This window comes from Pelophylax lessonae, assembly GCF_965119305.1.
Source record: "Pelophylax lessonae genome assembly, chromosome: 1".
Taxonomy (NCBI): Eukaryota; Metazoa; Chordata; class Amphibia; order Anura; family Ranidae; genus Pelophylax; species Pelophylax lessonae.
In genome coordinates, this window is record NC_138768.1 from 664,958,217 (window position 1) to 664,978,019 (window position 19,803).

The 19,803-nt window shown below is 43.6% G+C and overlaps 1 protein-coding gene across 2 annotated transcripts in view; it reads left to right on the top strand.

Annotated features, from left to right (window-relative positions):
- The window catches only part of ARHGAP10 (Rho GTPase activating protein 10), a 704,315-nt gene that overhangs the window by 335,958 nt on the left and 348,554 nt on the right, over window positions 1–19,803 (top strand). For both annotated transcript variants that reach the window (XM_082261305.1, XM_082261306.1), the window contains 3 exons: window positions 552–646; window positions 2,031–2,112; window positions 18,291–18,333. In XM_082261305.1, the coding sequence (XP_082117431.1) occupies window positions 552–646; window positions 2,031–2,112; window positions 18,291–18,333 (220 nt within the window). The remainder of the gene's footprint in view (window positions 1–551; window positions 647–2,030; window positions 2,113–18,290; window positions 18,334–19,803) is intronic.

Sequence of the window (19,803 nt, forward strand, 5' to 3'; positions counted from 1 at the left end):
TGTTATCAGCGTTTTTTGCACACATAGGCTGTTATCAGCGTTTTTTGGCAGGGGCTTTTTCTGGCTTGAAAAAACCCAGAACTAGTGGGTCTAAAGAGTGTTTCAGTTGCAAAAACACTCGCTGAAAAACACCGCTATTCGGCATTTATGAGCGTTTTTGAGCCATGAGCTTTTGTAGGAGTATAGTTTTGCTTAAAAAAAAAAAAAAAAAAAAAAAAAAAAAAAAAATTTCTACTGCTAACTCTACTGGAGTTTTTATAATAGCCAGTGCGCATGAGGCCCTTTTCTCAGTTATCAATTAAATCAGCTCCTGAAAGTACTTAACCTGTTGGCGCTATTGCATGCAAATATGCAGCCTCTCGGCGGCTAGGCCTTGGCCACTTTTTTGTGTGCAATAGCACCAACAGAGCTGTGCCGAGAGCGTGCGCGCCCATCTTTGAATTCCAAATTTTGGGGAAGATAGGAGAATTCTATGAAATGTTATAATTGATGGTACCTAGATTTTGAAAAGACATACCAATAGACCAGTAATAGGTTTTTTATTGTCCTAGGGGGATGGAGAAAGCTTTTTACTGAAGTACTGCATAAAACGGCCTACAGACACTATAGATAGGAGGTTCTGCTTTGATGTGGAAGCTACAGACAGGTAAGAGAAATTACTGATAAATTAATGAACGGCAGCTTTTTTTAATGAAACAGTGAATGTTTTATTTCATATTCCTAAAAACTTTATAAAAACTTTACTGTGCTCTCAAAGGAGAGGCCCTACTGGCTAAAGTACAGTAGTCTACTTTTTAATTTTCCCCATATATAAAAATAAACAAAATATTGCCAATCTCTGTCTATTTTTCCATGCTCCAGCGCTGTCCTTGACTTCTCATCGGTCCAGCGCCGTTGGTCCTATTTTGGCAGAACACTCCTGGCAATGCCCTTTGGTCTATTTCCTCTTAGCCCAGCCCAGCGGGTGCATCATCAGAGGATGAGCTCTCCGTACTCCAGGAATGAGGGGTCCCCACTCCCCATGCAGCATTTTGTGAGCTCAGCCCTGTTCTAAAGGAATGCTTGCCTCCCCTTATACCGGGAGGAAGAAGAGGAAGCAGGGAGACTGCAGAAAAAAAATACAAATAAGGATTTGCTTTTTTTTTTTTGCTGCTGCTATAGCTGCTATTAATGTTCACGGTCTTCTCCCGGCGGGGACAGCTTCCCCCAGCCCCCCGCCGGGAGAAGACAATGGCCCGGCAGGAGGGATTCCTGCATTAACACTGTCTGTGTTGATGGGGTAATCAAGCAAATTTCTTGGGTTGCAGGAAAGACATTTGCTCCATGTATGGCCAACTTAGAGCTGGCAGAGCCTACCCAGTAATTGGCAGTCCAACCTGAGAAGTGCTACTTGCAGGCAAACCCCTATGACCCCAAAGAAAGGAACAAAGGGAGGCCGTACCATGTATGAGATATACTGCCACCTTGTGGAGGTAGATGCCATTTACAACTTATGTTACACTATTTGAACAACAGACAACCCTCTGCATGATGAAAAAGCAAGTGAATCCGCATTAGTTTCCACTTAGGTTTTGTATTACAGCTTACCAATCCTCAGATATCATGGCTTCATTCTTTTTTTTTTCCCTTTGTTTTTACCTGGTTATACAGCTAGTAACGCGCACTCTGTCCTGGGGTGACAACAACAAACTCGGTGTACTATATCTTTGGAGGATCACTGTTGTCACCTTCAGCTGCTCACTCCTTATTGGCACTACAGTACACCTCCCTCTCTCCATATCTCCATACCATAGAGGGATGTGTCCAGTAGTTCAGAGGTGAACCTTTAAGGGCTAACAACACTGCCTAGTATTTTAGTTCTTCAAAGGCTCTTTGTTGTCAGCTTACTACAGGAACTACAAATTCATTTGATTTCTCTAACAGGATCAATGGGTATTTTGTTTTGCACTTCTCAGACATAAAAAACTCTATCAATGGTATATTCAATATTGTTAGGATTTACATGCCTTTTAACTTGACTTTGTTATTAGGCCAGGACTTCTCACAACGATGCAGGCTTTTTCAGAAGATGACCGACAAAACTGGATTGAAATACTGGGGGGAAAAGAGTCTGTGAGTAGCCAAATTATTTATTTATTTATTTTATGAATATGAAGAGTTACTATTTTCCTTACTCTAAGTCCTCTTGCATATGGGAGTAAAAACACAACTACCCCCTTTTGCCTGCTTGTACAGAACACAGATACTTATCAGGAAATAATAAATAGTAATTGCCAGCCCATCTCATTGTTAAATATTTAGCCCCAACCAAAGTTTGCTGAAATTTGTATACAAATAATAGCCATGTTACTGATTTGCCAAAAACGTGTAAAAGCAAAGACCATATACTGTAGCTTGTAGTCTGCTAGAAGTCCATTGTGGTATGATAAATTGAATCCATTCGCTTCAGAAGGTCAAACCTATCCAGACAAGTCTGCCAGCGGTGTCTTTAATTAGTGTTAGCACTGTATAGAGGAGAGTGACTCGTATAGCAAGGGCTGCTGTTCCTTCCATTTGCCACATGTACTGTCAAGTTCCTAAGTGGATATTGCAAGTCTGTATAAACAAGAAAACTGGACATTCTAAAAAATTATTTGAGGTTATTTCCATGTATTGCTACAAGGCATTATTGCTTTACATGAGGCTCCTGCCTTTACATGCACATGAACTTTAATGGCATCCCAGTCTTATTCAATTTTGAATTGGCTATACCAGCTTCAACTCAAGGTTTAGGAGTGTGTCTATAGGAATGTTTAATTGACATTCAGTTACTCTAATTGAACCCTAGGGACTAAGACTGGTGTGACGGGAGTCACTTTGGGCAGGGGGCTTGTGGAACCCAGATTACCTTAGAGAGGTTGGGAAACTCCTTGTCCAGCTTCCCCGGCCCCTCCTATGTGTAAGTCACCCTGTGTCTATTAGGGGCACATGCTTATGTGGATTAGATGTACGGGTTAATGAAATCACTGTCCGCTAGTAGCTGCTAGAGGGAAGGGGGGATTTCTCCTGCAGCCCTTCCTAAAGGCTGTCTGTGTGTCAATGTACTGAACGTAGTTTAGCCCGCTCTGTGTCATTATGCAAAAGGGGGGGGGGATTGTCCCCTGAGGTATCTCTTTGTGAATTAAACAAAAAGACCAGCACTATGGATGAATTCTCAGAGATTGATTTAGGAAAAAATAGGTTGCAGCCTCCAACCAACCCCTAAGAATTAGGGGTCACAAATATTGGGTGGGGGGAAGATAGTTGGAATTGGCGCTACCTTTTATGTGAATCGTACCAACAGTGTATCCAAAACCATGAATCAAAGCGTGCAATTAAAAGTGCCAGTGCAAATATGTGCAGATAAATAAAATTGTGCCGGTATAAATTGTATAGTGTATGGCTGGATAAAGACGATTTCCAAGGTGTTGGTGAATTTGTTTAATTGTGATACACAGGTGCATAAAATAAATTTTTAAGAAAAATAAAATCACTACGAATAATTAGTGAATAAATATTGTATATTAAAAAGTGTCTCAATCGTGATAGTAAAAAAACTACTTGAAGTCCCAAAGAAAACCACTAGAGGTCGCACTTACCCCACAGCAACGGTATCACTACTGGCTGCACAGGGTAAACCAAAAGAAGATCCCCAGATCTGGCACCAATAGTCCTTACGGACAAGAAGGTCCCATCTGAGTATTCAAACAAAAAGGCCTCATAGCGTAGTATGTAATATGTACATAACACACGGCAGTAGTAACTCACAGTTCGGCTGTAGCTGATCAACTCAGAACGTGTTTGCAGCCCCGGTGAACTTCTGCGTTCCACACACAGCAGACTGCAGACCGGAAGTGACGTTCAACGTATGGTACCGCCCTACGCGTTTCGTCATTGGACGTCTACTGGAACGGCCGAACTGTGAGTTACTACTGCTCCCGTGTGTTATGTACATATTACATACTACGCTATTTATTATTATTATTATTATTATACAGGATTTATATAGCGCCAACAGTTTGCGCAGCGCTTAACAAAGTGAGGGCAGACATTACAGTTACACTACAATTTGGAACAAAAGGAATCAGAGGGCCCTGCTCGTTAGAGCTTACAATCTAAAAGGGAGGGTCAATTGATACAAAAGGCAATAGCTGTGGGGGATGCGCTGATGGAGCAAGAGAAACAGCGTTATTAGTTAGTAGCCGGGTAGGCTTCTTTAAAGAGAAGGGTTTTCAGGAATCGTCTAAAGATGGATAGATTAGGGGACAGTCGGACAGATTGGGTTAGAGAGTTCCAAAGAATGGGAGAAGCTCTGGAGAAATCCTGGAGGCGAGCATGGGAAGAGGTGACAAGGGAGCTAGAGAGCAGGAGGTCTTGGGAGGACCGAAGAGAGCGGCTAGGTTGATATTTTGAGATCAGGTTAGTGATGTAGCTGGGGGCAGAGTTGTGGATGGCTTTGTAAACTGTTGTTAGCACTTTGAATTTTATTCGTTGGGTGAGTGGAAGCCAATGAAGGGATTGGCAGAGAGGGTTGGAGGACACTGAACGGTTGGTAAGGTGGATAAGTCTTGCAGCTGCATGCTTGCAGGCTATGAGGCCTTTTTGTTTGAATATTCAGATGGGACCTTCTTGTCCGTAAGGACTATTGTTGCTAGATCTGGGGATCTTCTTTTGGTTTACCCTGTGCAGCCAGTAGTGATACCGTTGCTGTGGGGTAAGTGCGACCTCTAGTGGTTTTCTTTGGGACTTCAAGTACTTACAGTTTTTTTACTATCACAATTGAGACACTTTTTAATATACAATATTTATCCACTAATTATTCGTAGTGATTTTATGTTTCTTAAAAATGTATTTTATACACCTGTGTATCACTATATCTCTTTGTGATTGTGTTTGAATAAACAGTCATATGCTTCTTACCACCCTACACTGATGTCTCGACAATTGACTGGTGGGTTAAGGGATCTTGGATGGTGCTGGTATTGGGCAAGGGAAGCTTATACGGCGGATATACGCTTCTTGACTACGGCGGTCCGTAACAGCTGGGTTGTTTTTATTTTTATATATATATATATATAATGGCTTGCGAAAGTATTCGGCCCCCTTGAACTTTGCAACCTTTTGCCACATTTCAGGCTTCAAACATAGATCTAAAACTGTAATTTTTTGTGAAGAATCAACAACAAGTGGGACACAATCATGAAGTGGAACGAAATTTATTGGATATTTCAAACTTTGTTAACAAATAAAAAACTGAAAAATTGGGCTTGCAAAATTATTCAGCCCCTTTACTTTCAGTGCAGCAAACTCTCTCCAGAAGTTCAGTGAGGATCTCTGAATGATCCAATGTTGACCTAAATGACTAATGATGATAAATAGAATCCACCTGTGTGTAATCAAGTCTCCGTATAAATGCACCTGCACTGTGATAGTCTCAGAGGTCCGTTTAAAGCGCAGAGAGCATCATGAAGAACAAGGAACACACCAGGCAGCTCCGAGATACTGTTGTGGAGAAGTTTAAAAGCCAGATTTGGATACAAAAAGATTTCCCAAGCTTTAAACATCCCAAGGAGCACTGTGCAAGCGATAATATTGAAATGGAAGGAGTATCAGACCACTGCAAATCATCAGACCACTGCAAATCTACGAAGACCTGGCCCTCCCTCTAAACTTTCAGCTCATACAAGGAGAAGACTGATCAGAGATGCAGCCAAGAGGCCCATGATCACTCTGGATGAACTGCAGAGATCTACAGCTGAGGTGGGAGACTCTGTCCACGGACAACAATCAGTCGTATACTGCACAAATCTGGCCTTTATGGAAGAGTGGCAAGAAGAAAGCCATTTCTTAAAGATATCCATAAAAAGTGTCGTTTAAAGTTTGCCACAAGCCACCTGGGAAACACACCAAACATGTGGAAGAAGATGCTCTGGTCAGATGAAACCAAAATCGAACTTTTTGGCAACCATGCAAAACGTTATGTTTGGCGTAAAAGCAACACAGCTCATCACCCTGAACACACCATCCCCACTGTCAAACATGGTGGTGGCAGCATCATGGTTTGGGCCTGCTTTTCTAAAGCAGGGACAGGGAAGATGGTTAAAATTGATGAGAAGATGGATGGAGCTAAATACAGGACCATTCTGGAAGAAAACCTGATGGAGTCCGCAAAAGACCTGAGACTGGGATGGAGATTTGTCTTCCAACAAGACAATGATCCAAAACATAAAGCAAAATCTACAATGGAATGGTTCACAAATAAAATATCCAGGTGTTAGAGTGGCCAAGTCAAAGTCCAGACCTGAATCCAATCGAGAATCTGTGGAAAAAAACTGAAAACTGCTGTTCAAAAAAGCTCTCCATCCAGCCTCACTGTGCTCGAGCTGTTTTGCAAGGAGGAATGGGCAAAAATTTCAGTCTCTCGATGTGCAAAACTGATAGAGACATATCCCAAGCGACTTACAGCTGTAATCGCAGCAAAAGGTGGCGCTACAAAGTATTAACTTAAGGGGGCTGAATAATTTTGCACGCCCAATTTTTCAGTTTTTTATTTGTTAAAAAAGTTTGAAATATCCAATATATTTCGTTCCACTTCATGATTGTGTCCCACTTGTTGTTGATTCTTCACAAAAAATTACAGTTTTGTATCTTTATGTTTGAAGCCTGAAATGTGGCAAAAGGTCGCAAAGTTCAAGGGGGCCGAATACTTTTGCAAGGCATTGTATGTATGTATGTATGTATATATAGATAGATAGATATACATATATAATAGTAGAACTGACCCAATTCAGGTCTGGCCTACATGAACTGTTGTACTGCCTTTCTGCAAACACACTCATCTGATGACACTTAGCCATTTTATTTTTTTGCCAAAGATGCATGTTTATTACGCAGTTAGCTGTTTCACTTTACCATGACTGTGTGTTTATAAAACGAAATGGCCGATGAACAACCTATTTGCTTAGTATAGCATATAATGATATGCTCAGTATAAGAATATTAATAAGGAATGTTGCCATTTTCTAGCATTCATATCTGTCATTCATGCTTGGATATCTGCTTTTGCTAAGTAAAGACTCGATGCAATGTGTTTTGTTGCACATCGTTTAATGATAAAATGTTAAAGAAAAACGAATGGGAGGAGTACTTGCCATCATAATGTTCCCTCGCCGACGTCTTTTCCTGTGTGCTGGGTTTTAGCCATCTATAAGCCGAACTGCACATGTGCAGCTCAGTTTACAGTCTGGGGATCACTGTGAGCAGGCAGGGATGTAATTTGTTGCAGAAAAGACATGAAACCTGCCTGCTCACAGTGTATCATAGTGGTAATGTAGTTCCACTTTAACGTTTTTTTTTTTTTTATGATCTGAGGGATGAAGGATGATGACATTGTTTTAAAAGGTTTTAGAAAGAAAGGACCAAATCAAACTTTTTTAGGGGGCTGGACTGTAGCCAACAGCTTAAAAAAATTTAAAAAAGCCTTCACTTTGAGGATTAGTGGGGGTAAAAATGCCCCTTACTCGGTGGTTGGTTAAAAAAAATCATGTGGTCATGTGTAGGGGAGATAAAAATGCCTTGTATCATTGGGCTTGCATGCAGGGCCTTCTGAGAGCAGTGGTTGTTATGCTGCAAGTGGTAAGCCATACTTTCAGGATTGATGGACTAGGACAGGGGTGTAAAACTCCATTTCATCGCATGCCACATCAGCATTATGGTTGCCCTCAAAGGGCAGTTTTATCTGTAAGATTAAATGTCCAGAGAACCCCCCTTACATCAGATGTCTAGAGCCCCTACCATCCGAATGCAAGAGTCCCCCACCCTCCCTAACATCACAGTGCTCTCCCTTACCTTGTGCTGCTGCCGGAAAGCAGAGAGTGCATGGTCTGGAGGAGGACCAGAGGAGGGCTGGAGTCAGCTGCCAGAGTTGGCTGAATGCTGAGACCAGGGGAGACAAGGGTGTGCTGTAGGATCACAGAGAGATGCAGGATGTGGTGGAGGAGTTTTTATCTTCACTCTGCTGCCGGCTGATGAGACAAGGTGGGGGCCGAAACAGGGTTGCTGTAGCTGCAGGAAAGGTGAGAGGGCCACATGAAATGGCATGGAGGGCCGGATTCGGTTTGCGGGCCTTGTGTTTGACACGCAGACTAGAGTTTGTGTAGGTGAGCAAATGTAGCATTCTTTCAAGTGCATTCAGCTTGCATTTAGCAGTTTCTGAGATCATTGTAAGTTGTCTTTGTGTGCAACTACAGTTGACCACATCAACCTTGTTTGTATTCCCATTAACTTATTTGAAGAAGAAAGCTGTTCTGACACTAACCAAAGCTTGTGTACACATGCCCTTATTCAGTGATGACCAGGGGCTTAACTACAAATCATTGGATCCAACAGCAAAACTTTGAAAGGGCTTGTTCCCTCACCCTCCTTTTGTGTTATCCAGAACTTTGAGAAATTAGTTGCAATCTCATACCACAACTCTAGTTATATGCTCCCTTACTGTTAATGGACAGTGGCCTCTATGGCAGGGTCTTGTATGTCCTTAAAATAACAACCCTTATTGCCTAGAGGTTGGTGGTGGCTTGCTGCTGGGAAAAAAAAAGTCTCCTATAGACTGGTGGTCGATGGATTTTCTTTACTATGGTCAGTATGGCTACTCAATGTATGGTCCTTCTGACCTATAGGCAGAGTAGATATTGCTGGAAGTCAGTGTAGCGCTTGTTTTTTGTATTTGCAGTCAAAGAGTATCTGCTTCTAGAAATTTAGGCTGTCTTTGTATGGACTGATGGATCAGGTTGCAAAATAGTAATCTGCCTCTTAAGCCTTTGCCAGTACATTTTTTGATATTGGGCAGAAGGGATAGTGAAAGAAAGATGAAATATTTTTTTAGCTGCCTGGTTTCCCCTTTTTACTGGGCTATGAGACATATTGAAGGATTGCTACACTAGCCAGCAAGATGTCTAGAGGTACAGTAAGCACACACTGTTCCAGTGAATAGCTTCATACACTTAAATTAAAACAGTAGGCAAAACTTTTTTCTCCCATTTTGGATAGTGTGAGGGAGGGTTATAACCCATGAGGTTTATTTTTGCCTTCTTCATCCCACTGGGGAGATTTCCCTTAACTTCCTGTCCCATAGCCAAAACAGGAAGGGAGAGGAAATCCCTGCAAATTAAGGAAATCTTTTTGGGACCCCCAGATCACCAGAAATAGTTTCCCCATTGGACGATTTCCCCTCTATTACTTTTCTGGGGACAACCCAAAATGTGGGATTTTCTTTTACTTTGTATCACATACCTGGTGCTGCAGATCCAGCCAGTGGAGAGAGGGCTTCCTTTGCGGCTAAGTTCCAGAATTTCCTGAAGGTGGAACAGGAGGAGTCAGGCTCAAAGTAGCACACGTCGCCAGCTGGATTGCTTGCAGAGATGTTCTGACTAGGATGCTTGTTAGAGGAACACCTAGGAGTAAAGCTGATGTACTGAAGTGGTGTCTGCAGACAGGTGGCACACGTGAGAAACTGCAGGTCTTTGGTAGCACAGAGATAGTAGGGAAGTCGGTTTAAAGCCGAGGTTAGGTGCCAGGTGGGGAACAGAGCAAGCAGTCAGATGAATAGTTGGGGTCATACACAGGAGAACAGCGAGAAAAGATCAATTAAGCCAGGGTCCGATCAAGAGGTAGGAAGAGACAGGTCCAGGGCAAGCCGAGTCGGTAACAGGAGTTCACAGGAACAAACACACTTGAAGTGCCGAAGATCAACCAGCAATTGCAGAGAGTGGCTGGCTTCCTTATGGGGGAAGTTTGGCACCAAGGGCGTGCGTGACTATGCACCAGTGTGCATGTGTGTTCTAAGCCGCATCCATGCAAGCACCTGTGCGCTAACGTGCGTGTGCTCGCCAATGTGAAATTGTGCGCACTGGTGTGCATTGCTGCGACCATGCAAAGTACTGGCAGGAATGCTAGGTCTTTGGATACCTCTGCCGTGGACAGTGCCCTGACACCTTCAACGATGATGGTAAACAGGAAAAAAAGAGCTGGTAAATCTCCTTAATGGGGACACAGATGGCAATAAAAAAACCTGACAGACATTCTAATCCCTCTCCACTCTATCCAAAACGAAAAGAAAAAAATTGCCTTTAGTTATACGTAAACAGAAAAATACTGAAGAAAGTATTCCACTTTAACACTTAATGTACCACATCTGTATTTTACAGTTTTTTAAACAGGTCTAATTTCTTATTGTTCTGGTGGCAGATTCTCTTTAAAACAATGCTAATGAATTAATAGGAACATATGGAAAATTCTGTGACTGGCGCCCAAGTATTTTTAGTGTTTTTAGAAGAGGCGAGAAATCGACACTGATGCATGGTTGATAGACATCCTAGTCGAGGAGACTTATCAGACGGTTGTTATCAGAGATTATAGGCTGTAAAATAATCAATAATAAGCAGTGTAACATGAAGGATATATAATCCACTGGGACCTGTGTGCTGACACTGTAATTATTGAGCACAGTCCCTATTCGATGCCTATCAGTCAAGTGTGGCAGATTCAGACAAAATATGCCTTCCAGCTTTCCTGACTCATTTCAAAACTGCAGCCAAAATTATGCTTTGGTTTGCCCCTCAAGTAGCAATGTGACATCGTGACAAATGTGAGCACCCAGTGAAAACTTAAGTTTCTGCAACTTCACATCTCAGAGGTTGACTTGGCCCAGCAGTATGTAAAATTCTATTATATGTAGGGATGCAGATTTTTGCCATAGTAGAAATGTAGTGTTTGTTTTTTTTTTTTTTTTGTTAATGGTTTTCTCAGGCTTTGGTCTTTTTTCTTTCATCAATGTTTTTTTCAAGAAATGGTTGCTAAAGATTACTATGTTTTAATATCAGTAAAGCAGTATAATTTGAGCATGCACAAAATTGCAAATTCTAATTCACTTTGCCCCAAATATATATTGGGTTATGCAGTGTTTCCCTAAAGGGCAGCAGCGAAGCACTTTAGTTGGTGGAAGTACTTATTGTTTAAGCAGTCTAAGAAATCTTGCAACCAAGAGCCCGTCATTTCTTAAGCTGGCCATATATGGATCAATATTTAGCTGGTTTATCAGGAACCAGACAAATTTTCGATCCATCTATGGCTGTTCCCATTCTAGAATGGAGGATTCCTGAAAATTTGGGTTTGGTCAGCGCATGCAATCAATTGGCTGCAGTGCTGATCAGTGTATTCTGGCAGTGGATAAAGCTCCTTTTCCAGAAGACAATAGAGCAGCGGGGATGATTTCCCCATCCAAATGTGTGACCAAAGCAATCCTGCTGGCTGATAAAAAAAAACCAAAAATTTGAGGGCCGGTTCACACCAGATGCAGTTAAGTGTGTTTTTTTATCTGCATCAAAAAACGCATGGACAGTAGATTATATAAATTCCATTGGCATAGTTCACACTAGTGCAGTAATTTCCAGTGCAGAAAAAAAGTACACAGAACTGTGCTGGAACATGGCAAAAAACACATAAAAACAATCCACCTGAACGCACAGGAGCACATCTAAACGCATCAATGGCATTGAAAACGTTTAAAAACATGCATGCAGAAATGCATCTGGATTGCATCCGGACTGTTTCTGTTGTGTGAACCGGCTCTGAATAATGTATGGCCAGAAGGAAATTCAGGTGTATGACCAAAATTGTTTGGTACTTTTCTGCAATACATGTGCATTTCCCAATGTTTTATCCCTTTAATAGACTGTAAGTGCAGAAATGTGCCCATTGAGCTGCCCAAAATCTAGTTTTTATTTCACAGGCAATAAAAACCTAATGGAGGCTCTGAAACAATGGAAAAACTAAAGATAAACATTTTTTGGGCTGAAGCTTTCATTTAATGCCCTGAACCACAACATTTGTTCCCCTTTGGGTAGACTTTCCTTTTAAGGTTTCAAAAAAGTAAGGGTTAGTTTTAGATCAGTTTTTGCATTGTATTTATTCCTCAATGCAAGTCATTCTGGTTACATGGTAAATAGATGGCAACACATCTCATGACAAACCTTGGTTTGATAATGTACCTTATTTGTAAGAGCCAGATGTAATAGAATTGGATACAGGTATACACTGCCTGGCCAAAAAAAAAAAAAAAGTCGCCACCTGGAATTAACTAAGCAACTAACTACACTAAGCATGTAGTAACTATCCTATTGGATAGTTACTGCATGTGCCCAAAGAATGAGGTCAGCTGACTACCTGAATATACTGAATGACCAGGTTATTCCATCAATGGATTTTTTCTTCCCTGATGGCACGGGCATATTCCAAGATGACGTTGCCAGGATTCATCAGGCTCAAATTTTAAAGGAGTGGTTCAGGGAGCATGAGCCATCATTTTCACACATGGATTGGCCACCACAGAGTCCAGATCCTAATCCCATTGAGAATCTTTGGGATGTGCTGGAGAAGGCTTTGCACAGTGGTCCAACACTTCCATCATCCATACAAGATCTTGGTGAAAAATGAAGGCCCCTTTTACACTTGCTTTCCGTTCCGGTCCGTCTGTCAGTTTTGCTGGTGGACCTGATCGGATGCTCCATGCAGCCCTATAGCGCAGCGGTCTCCGCTGACACCCGCTCCTATACAATCTTATCCTGTCAATGAAATCCGGACGGATGGAAACCCTATTTTCCATACATTTGGAGGACCGGATCAGATAAGATTGGATGAAAACGGATGGGCGGTTTGTTCTGATGGGCGATTTGTTCTAATACAATCTCCCATTGAGGAGAGCGGGGATCTGACAGCTCCGTCTCTGCAATGAAAGCGGAGACAGAGCTGTCACCCGCCTGCTTCGTCGATTCGCCGATCCCCGCTGAGCAAAATGGATTCCGCCAGGCGCATTGCCCATGTGAAAGGGGCCTAATGCAACACCGGACAGAAATAAATCTTGTGACATTGCAGAAGCTTGTCGAAACAGTGCCACAGCGAATGCGTGCAGTAATCAAAGCTAAAGGAGGTCCAATGTGTGTGACCTTTTTTTTTTTTCGTGTCTATTTTTTTTTTGGCCAGGCATTGTAAATCATGTCGCTCATTGACAGACGTAGTCCTCCTTGATTAATATCAACTCGGGTTATACTGCCCTCTACAGGAGTAGGACTAGACAGGAAAGAAAACGTTCTGGCCACACCTTAGGGGCAGTCCCAGAGGGTATATCCTCTCTCTCTGCTACAGCAAATCATTTTTTTTCTGTCTAGTTAGGAGTAAGGACCTAGATTTCTTGCTAGGATCTTCGGTCCTGGCAAGATTTTTTTAGAAATACTTTTTTTAGGCAGCTTTTCTTCTCCAGTGTTCCTGTGAGATCTTCAAGCAAGTACGCTGAAAACTGGGCGACGGGCTGGATGTTGAGATCCAGTGGTCACCCCAGTTCAGCTTACGAGCGCGTGCAGACCATAGCTCCGCGCTGGGTCGGCCGCGACATAGTCCCACTGGACGGGGACTGACCCTGCGAGTTAAACGTCTCGCCTGGATGCCAATGACCAGTTGCAAACTGAGTCACGGCGTCCGTATTGGTCGACAGCCCCCCCACCCCGGTGGAGAGGGGTTTTGTCAGGAGTTGGCGCCCGCCTGGTTCCGGTATGGTGAGTAGAATGTTCCCCCTCTCCCCCTGTCGGGTTTGTTGGTGGACGCGGGCCCCTCTCTGGGATGGTCGGACACTCAGTTTCTGGGTCCCCCCTCTATCCTATAACACACAGATCCCCCAATTTGAGTGTGATTTTGTGAATAAGAAACCAGGAGGCTTGGTTTGGGAGCTGACTATCTAAAGTCACTATATGACTGTAAGGGTGACTGAAGTCAGTGGCAGACTACTAAAAGGCATTACTATTGAGGTATAGAGGTATCCTACCTGTCACAGTGTGTATATAGGCCGATGCCTGAGTTACTGCATCCGCAGGTCGCCATCCCTCCAAAGAGCCGGTCACTTCCACAGGCTGCACAGCCTCCCGCAGGCCGCACAGGCCGAGCGCACACTCCCGCAGGCCGCACAGGCCGAGGACACTTCCCGCAGGCCGCACAGGGCGAGCACACACTCCCGCAGGCCGCTGCTAGCTTGCAAGCCGCCGCTATCCTACACAGGCCGCCGCCATTTTCCTGCAGATCGCACGAGGCCGCCATTTTGGTGTAGCCTCGTGTCTCTAGCATGGGGGCGGCCATGTTTGAGGTGACCAAACACCTCGAGGAGCTATGGGGAGGCGCCGGAAGGCGTGTAAAGGGGCGGAGCCGCCTCCTTTTACCCGGGAAAGCAAAGCCAAAGACTTCCTGTCTGTAACAGACAGTGCTGGAACAGGTTGTATTGAAACTTCTGAGCATCAAGTGGTGAGCCTTGGGGTCTCTCTCTCTCTCTCTCTCTGTAGGGGTCCAAAAGCAGGTAACACTGAGGGGCGCTACTGCGCTGGGGGACTAAAAGAAAAAAAAAAGTTTTATTTTTTTTATTGCAATTATTTTTTTGCCGGCAAGTGTCTTGCATAATCATGGACCCTGCCGCACATGTATCCCCACCTGATCCCCTCGAGGTGGCTGCAGGACCCTCCAGTGCCTCACAGAGTATGGATGCATTTACAGCAGTTTTGGAGTCTTTGGTATCCCGGGTGGAGATGGCCTATCAGGGACAGGGGTCAAGAAAGCGACCCCCCGCCTACCCCTATTTCATCTGATACTTCAGATTCTGAGATGGTCATTGCAGCTGCAGGTCCCTCTGCAAGGGCTGTTGTCTCAGGCAATGTTCCCTCAGATAGTGAGGAGGACGGTTCTACCTCCGCCATAACACAAGAAGAAGCATTGGTGGACGCACTAGTTGTGTCCGTCCGGGAAACCTTAAGACTTGAGGTTACACCGGCAGAGATAACCGAGATGGAAATTCCTTTTGGTACTAGCAAGCGTACCAAGATGGTGAAGGTGTTTCCCTTACCCAAATGTTTTGGTAGTAAGATTAAAGAAGAATGGGACCATCCGAAACGAATCTTTACGGTTTCCAAACGCATTGCTAGACGCTATCCGTTTGAGGAATCCCTCATTAAAAAATGGACGGTACCACCAGTGGTGGATCCACCGATTTCCAGACTAAATAAAGCCACTGTTATCCCGTTGGAGGACGCCTCGTCCTTTAAGGATCCGGTGGATCGAAAGGTGGAAGCGGAATCCCGCACTGTCTTTTCCCTGATAGGGTCAACCTTTAGACCGGTGGTTGCCATTGGTTTAGTTTCACAAACATTGACAGAATGGGCGAAATTGCTACGCCATGACTTAAAGGGGAGAAGTATCCCCAAGGCAGCGTCTGATTTGATGGAGCAAATTATACAAGGACTACAGTTCATCTGTGACGCAGCCCTGGATGCCACTCCCTTGTTAGCACATGCATCCATGTCAGCAGTAGTCCTCAGACGTGTGTTGTGGTTAAAATGTTGGGCGGCGGATCAAGGTTCCAAGAAAGCTTTGGCGAATCTCCCTTTTCAGGGGGATCGCCTGTTTGGGGCCACCCTAGATGAGATCATAAAGGATGTCACTGGGGGTAAGAGCACTTTTTTGCCGCAGACTGCTAAAGCTAAAGGACCTCGTAACAGGCGAGGACCATTCTTTTCCGCTCATAAAAGGTTTGTTCGCTCCGCTGGGGCGAGCGTGAAGGGCAAAGCCCCTTCAGGAGGTTTCAAAAGGCACTGGTCGGGTAAACAAAAGGCCGACTCAGCCAAACCTGAAGATAAGGCTAATACAGCCTGAAGGTGCGCCCCCACCCAGCTCAGGGGTGGGGGGATGTCTTCACCGGTGTTCAGATCCAGGGCTTTCCTGAATCCCGGACTAAGGGGTTCAGGAGATCATACGATCAGGATACAAGATCGAGTGTCGATCACTTCTACCGGTGCGATTCTTCCCTTCCAACATTTATATGCTACAAGGAGCGGTAGTTCCCGTTCCTTGAGCAGAACGTTTTCTTTACCTTTTCCAAAGATCATTCCCAGTTCCCTCCAGGTATCGGATCCGGTTGAGCGAGCGGACCAGGGAGTCTCTGGTCCGGTGACCCCGGTCTCTAAAGCTCAGCCAGGAAAAGTCATCACTTCCGATAGGAATCAAGTTTCTGATAAATGTGTGGGAACTGAGAGTGATCAGACTTGGTCTGATTGCCTGGACCAAGCAGCTCTAGGGCAGCCTGGTTCGGATCCAGTCAGACAATGTCATGGTGAGGACTTAGGTCGATCACCAAGGATTTTACAAGCTGTGTCTTCAGTAGGGCATCCCGGAGGTGGATCTGTTGGCATATCGGCTCAACAGGAAGGCGCGGAGGTTGGTAACTCGCGCCCGCGATCCTCTAGTGGACGCAGCAGACGTGCTGAACACCCCGTAGGGGCAGTATCCGCTATTATATGTCTTCCCCCCTCTCAAGTTGCTGCTGAGATTTCTCCGCAGAATAGAGGTGGAGGGAACTACAGTTATCCTGGAAATTCCGGGCTGGCCTCGTCAAGCCGGGTACGCCGACTTGGGCAGGCTAGTCGCGGACGCTCCAGGGAGACTTCTTCTCAGGGAGAATCTGAGGTCTCAAGGACCGATCTTCCATCGTGCTTTACAGTCACTGGTTTTAACGGCCTGGCCATTGAGACCCAGGTACTGAAGGACAGAGGATTGTCAGCTTCAGTTATTCCTACTCTAATTAAAGCAAGGAAAGCGACTTCCAGCAAAGTCTATTATCGCACATGGAAGACTTATATTGCGTGGTGTGAATCTTTGGGATTTCCCCCACGTACCTATTTGGTGACCCGAATTTTGGCTTTTCTGCAAAAGGGGGTTGAGCAGAAACTATCCTTGAGCACCATCAAGGGTCAGGTTTCAGCGTTGGCAATCTTCTTTCAGAAGCCGCTGGCTACTCATTCCTTGGTGCGGAATTTCATCCAGGGAGTGCGGCACTTGGCTCCGCCAGTGCGCGCGCCCTTACCGCCCTGGGATCTTAATTTGGTTTTGTCGGTTCTGCAGAAACCTACCTTTGAAAATATCAGGGAGATTCCCTTGCTTACATTATCCCAGAAGGTGGCCTTCTTGGTGGCTATCACTTCTGCACGCAGGGTGTCAGAACTGGCTGCATTATCATGCCATTCCCCATATCTAGTGGTTCATAGGGATAAGGTAGTTCTTCATCCGAAGCCATTCTTTCTTCCTAAGGTGGTTTCAGATTTTCATCTGAATGAAGATATTGTGCTACCTTCCTTGTGTCCGAAGCCCAATCATCCTCAGGAATGTGCGTTGCATTCCTTGGATGTAGTTCGGGCAATCGGGGTATACCTGAAGACTACGGAATCATTCCGTAAAACGGATTCACTTTTTGTGATCACGGATGGCCCCAGAAAGGGGTTGCCTGCATCTGCCGCGACTATCTCCAGATGGATCAGACAGACGGTGGTACAGGCTTATTCTATTAAGGGTCGGAATCCTCCGTTCCCTGTTAAGGCGCACTCCACTCGAGCGCTCAGTACTTCCTGGGCCTACCGCCATCAGGCGTCAGTGGTCCAGGTGTGCAAGGCGGCTACCTGGTCGTCGGTGCATACCTTTTCAAAATTTTATAAAGTTGATGTGATGCCTCATTTGGTCGCAAGGTTTTGCAGGCCGCAATTTGAGGAGACCGGTCTACCTCGAGGGTTTTTTTCCGTTGGATTTTCAGTTGAGTCTCATCCTTTGATTGATGAGCCTTTAAAACTTCTAGTTGGCACCGGTTGGGCCTTCTAGATTGGATTTTGATTTCTGTTATCCCACCCCTCATTTGTGGCACTGCTTTGGGACGTCCCGAGTTGATATTAATCAAGGAGGACTACGTCTGTCAATGAGCGACAGAAAAAAATGGATTTTTGTAAGATCTTACCGTAAAATCATTTTCTCTTAAGCTCATTGACAGACGTAGTACCCGCCCCTCTGTTTTTGAGTTGGGTTGGGTTAAATTCTCTAAACACTGCTTTGTGACATAACTGATTTGCTGTAGCAGAGAGAGAGAGATATACCCTCTGGGACTGCCCCTAAGGTGTGGCCAGAACGTTTTCTTTCCTGTCTAGTCCTACTCTTGTAGAGGGCAGCATAAACCCGAGTTGATATTAATCAAGGAGGACTACGTCTGTCAATGAGCTTAAGAGAAAAGGATTTTACGGTAAGATCTTACAAAAATCCATTTATTTGATAAAGGTTATTATTGCTTTTCTAACATGGCAGTATTGTGTAGGAATCTTTGTAAAATAATGCAATAGTTTTAAACCAGTTTTATATTCTCATTTTAGCGGGTTCTCAGCCTCAGCAGATCTACGACAAGATCAGAGGGGGGCAAGTATATCTTATTCTTAATAATACTTGAATTATTTTTACTTTATGGTTCTGTTTCAAATGAGATTTATAGCAGCATTAATGACAATAGTTTTTATGAATAATGATCACAGCTATCCATATGTGAGATCACTTTTCTGGCACAGTATGAGCAATTTTCATGTAGCTTTATTGCAGTCTGGCATTGTGTGGAATGGAAATAATCATGTAAATCCAGTTTGTGATACTCAAGTTGGGCTGATTGGAAAAATGTGCCTTGTCCTAACAAAAAGGATAGGTAAGCAGCAACCTGGAATATTGCCCTATGCGACTTTCTGAATCTTGGGTTTTATATCTGCTGCAGAGGTAACGGAGAAATGTAAAATGCCAGAATTCCCTAAATCCAAGCAAAATATCACATCAAGATAAGTGGCATTACCTGTAATACTTTTCAGTTAGTCCTGACCTTAAAGTGCAACTACACTAAATAAGAATACCACATACCAAAATGATGTTTATTTAATTTTTAATACTCAAAGCAAATTTACCCATCCAGCCATGTCTCCATGCTTTATCTTATTGAGAGATCACTTTGAAAAGCATTTCTTGAGTAAGGACAGAAGATTTGTTTAGCATTGACTTCCTGGAATCCATCTGCCCTTATCTTAGGCATGCAGACAGGAGAGTGTGCTTAGCAGATAAAATTGTAAAAAATAAAACATTTTAAGTAACTGATACATTTCCCCATTTACTTACTAATGCTAGCAGCATAATCATTAAAAGTAGTCAGTTGATTTGCAGAGGGAAGTTCTGTTTTAATTTTTAAGTCGGTCATCTTTTTTTTTTTATAGTCATTAAAACAAAAATAGCCAAAAATGGATTAGCTTGAAGGTATAGGGAACATATTCAAATATAAAACAATACAAAACACTGCAAACATTATTAAACACATACATTTTGAAAAAATATTGCTAGAGATGAAGTAAAAAGCACCACATCCCTATAATTAATGGTAACTACAATGAAGGGGGCAAGAATGGGACTTTAAAGGTGCAAATGATGGAGAAAAATCTGAATTCTCAAAAATTGTACATTTTATTGAACATAGAAAGTGAGGACAAGACAATACATCAATATTAAAATTGGTAAAATCAAGAAAATGCACTCGATCATCTTTAGCTTGGCTGTCACCCTCTCTATGGGTCAACTTTAAGAGGTTGGATGTCTCGGTTCCTCCCCTTTTCTGCTTGCCTTGGCTGCATCACCTGTGTTGCCTCCAACTCCGGCATAAGAAAGGGTTCAGGTCATTTGAAGGTATATTCCTTTGTATCAATACTCTTTAAATATGCAAACCAATTGGGCACTCAATCTAGGACCATTGTGATATGCCCTTTGTACATACAATTGCTGTGTTCTTTATGTATTTCTTTTTGTCACTTAGAAATGTTCACTCTCGAGAAATAGCTATGAAAACTCCTGAAGAAGCTATTA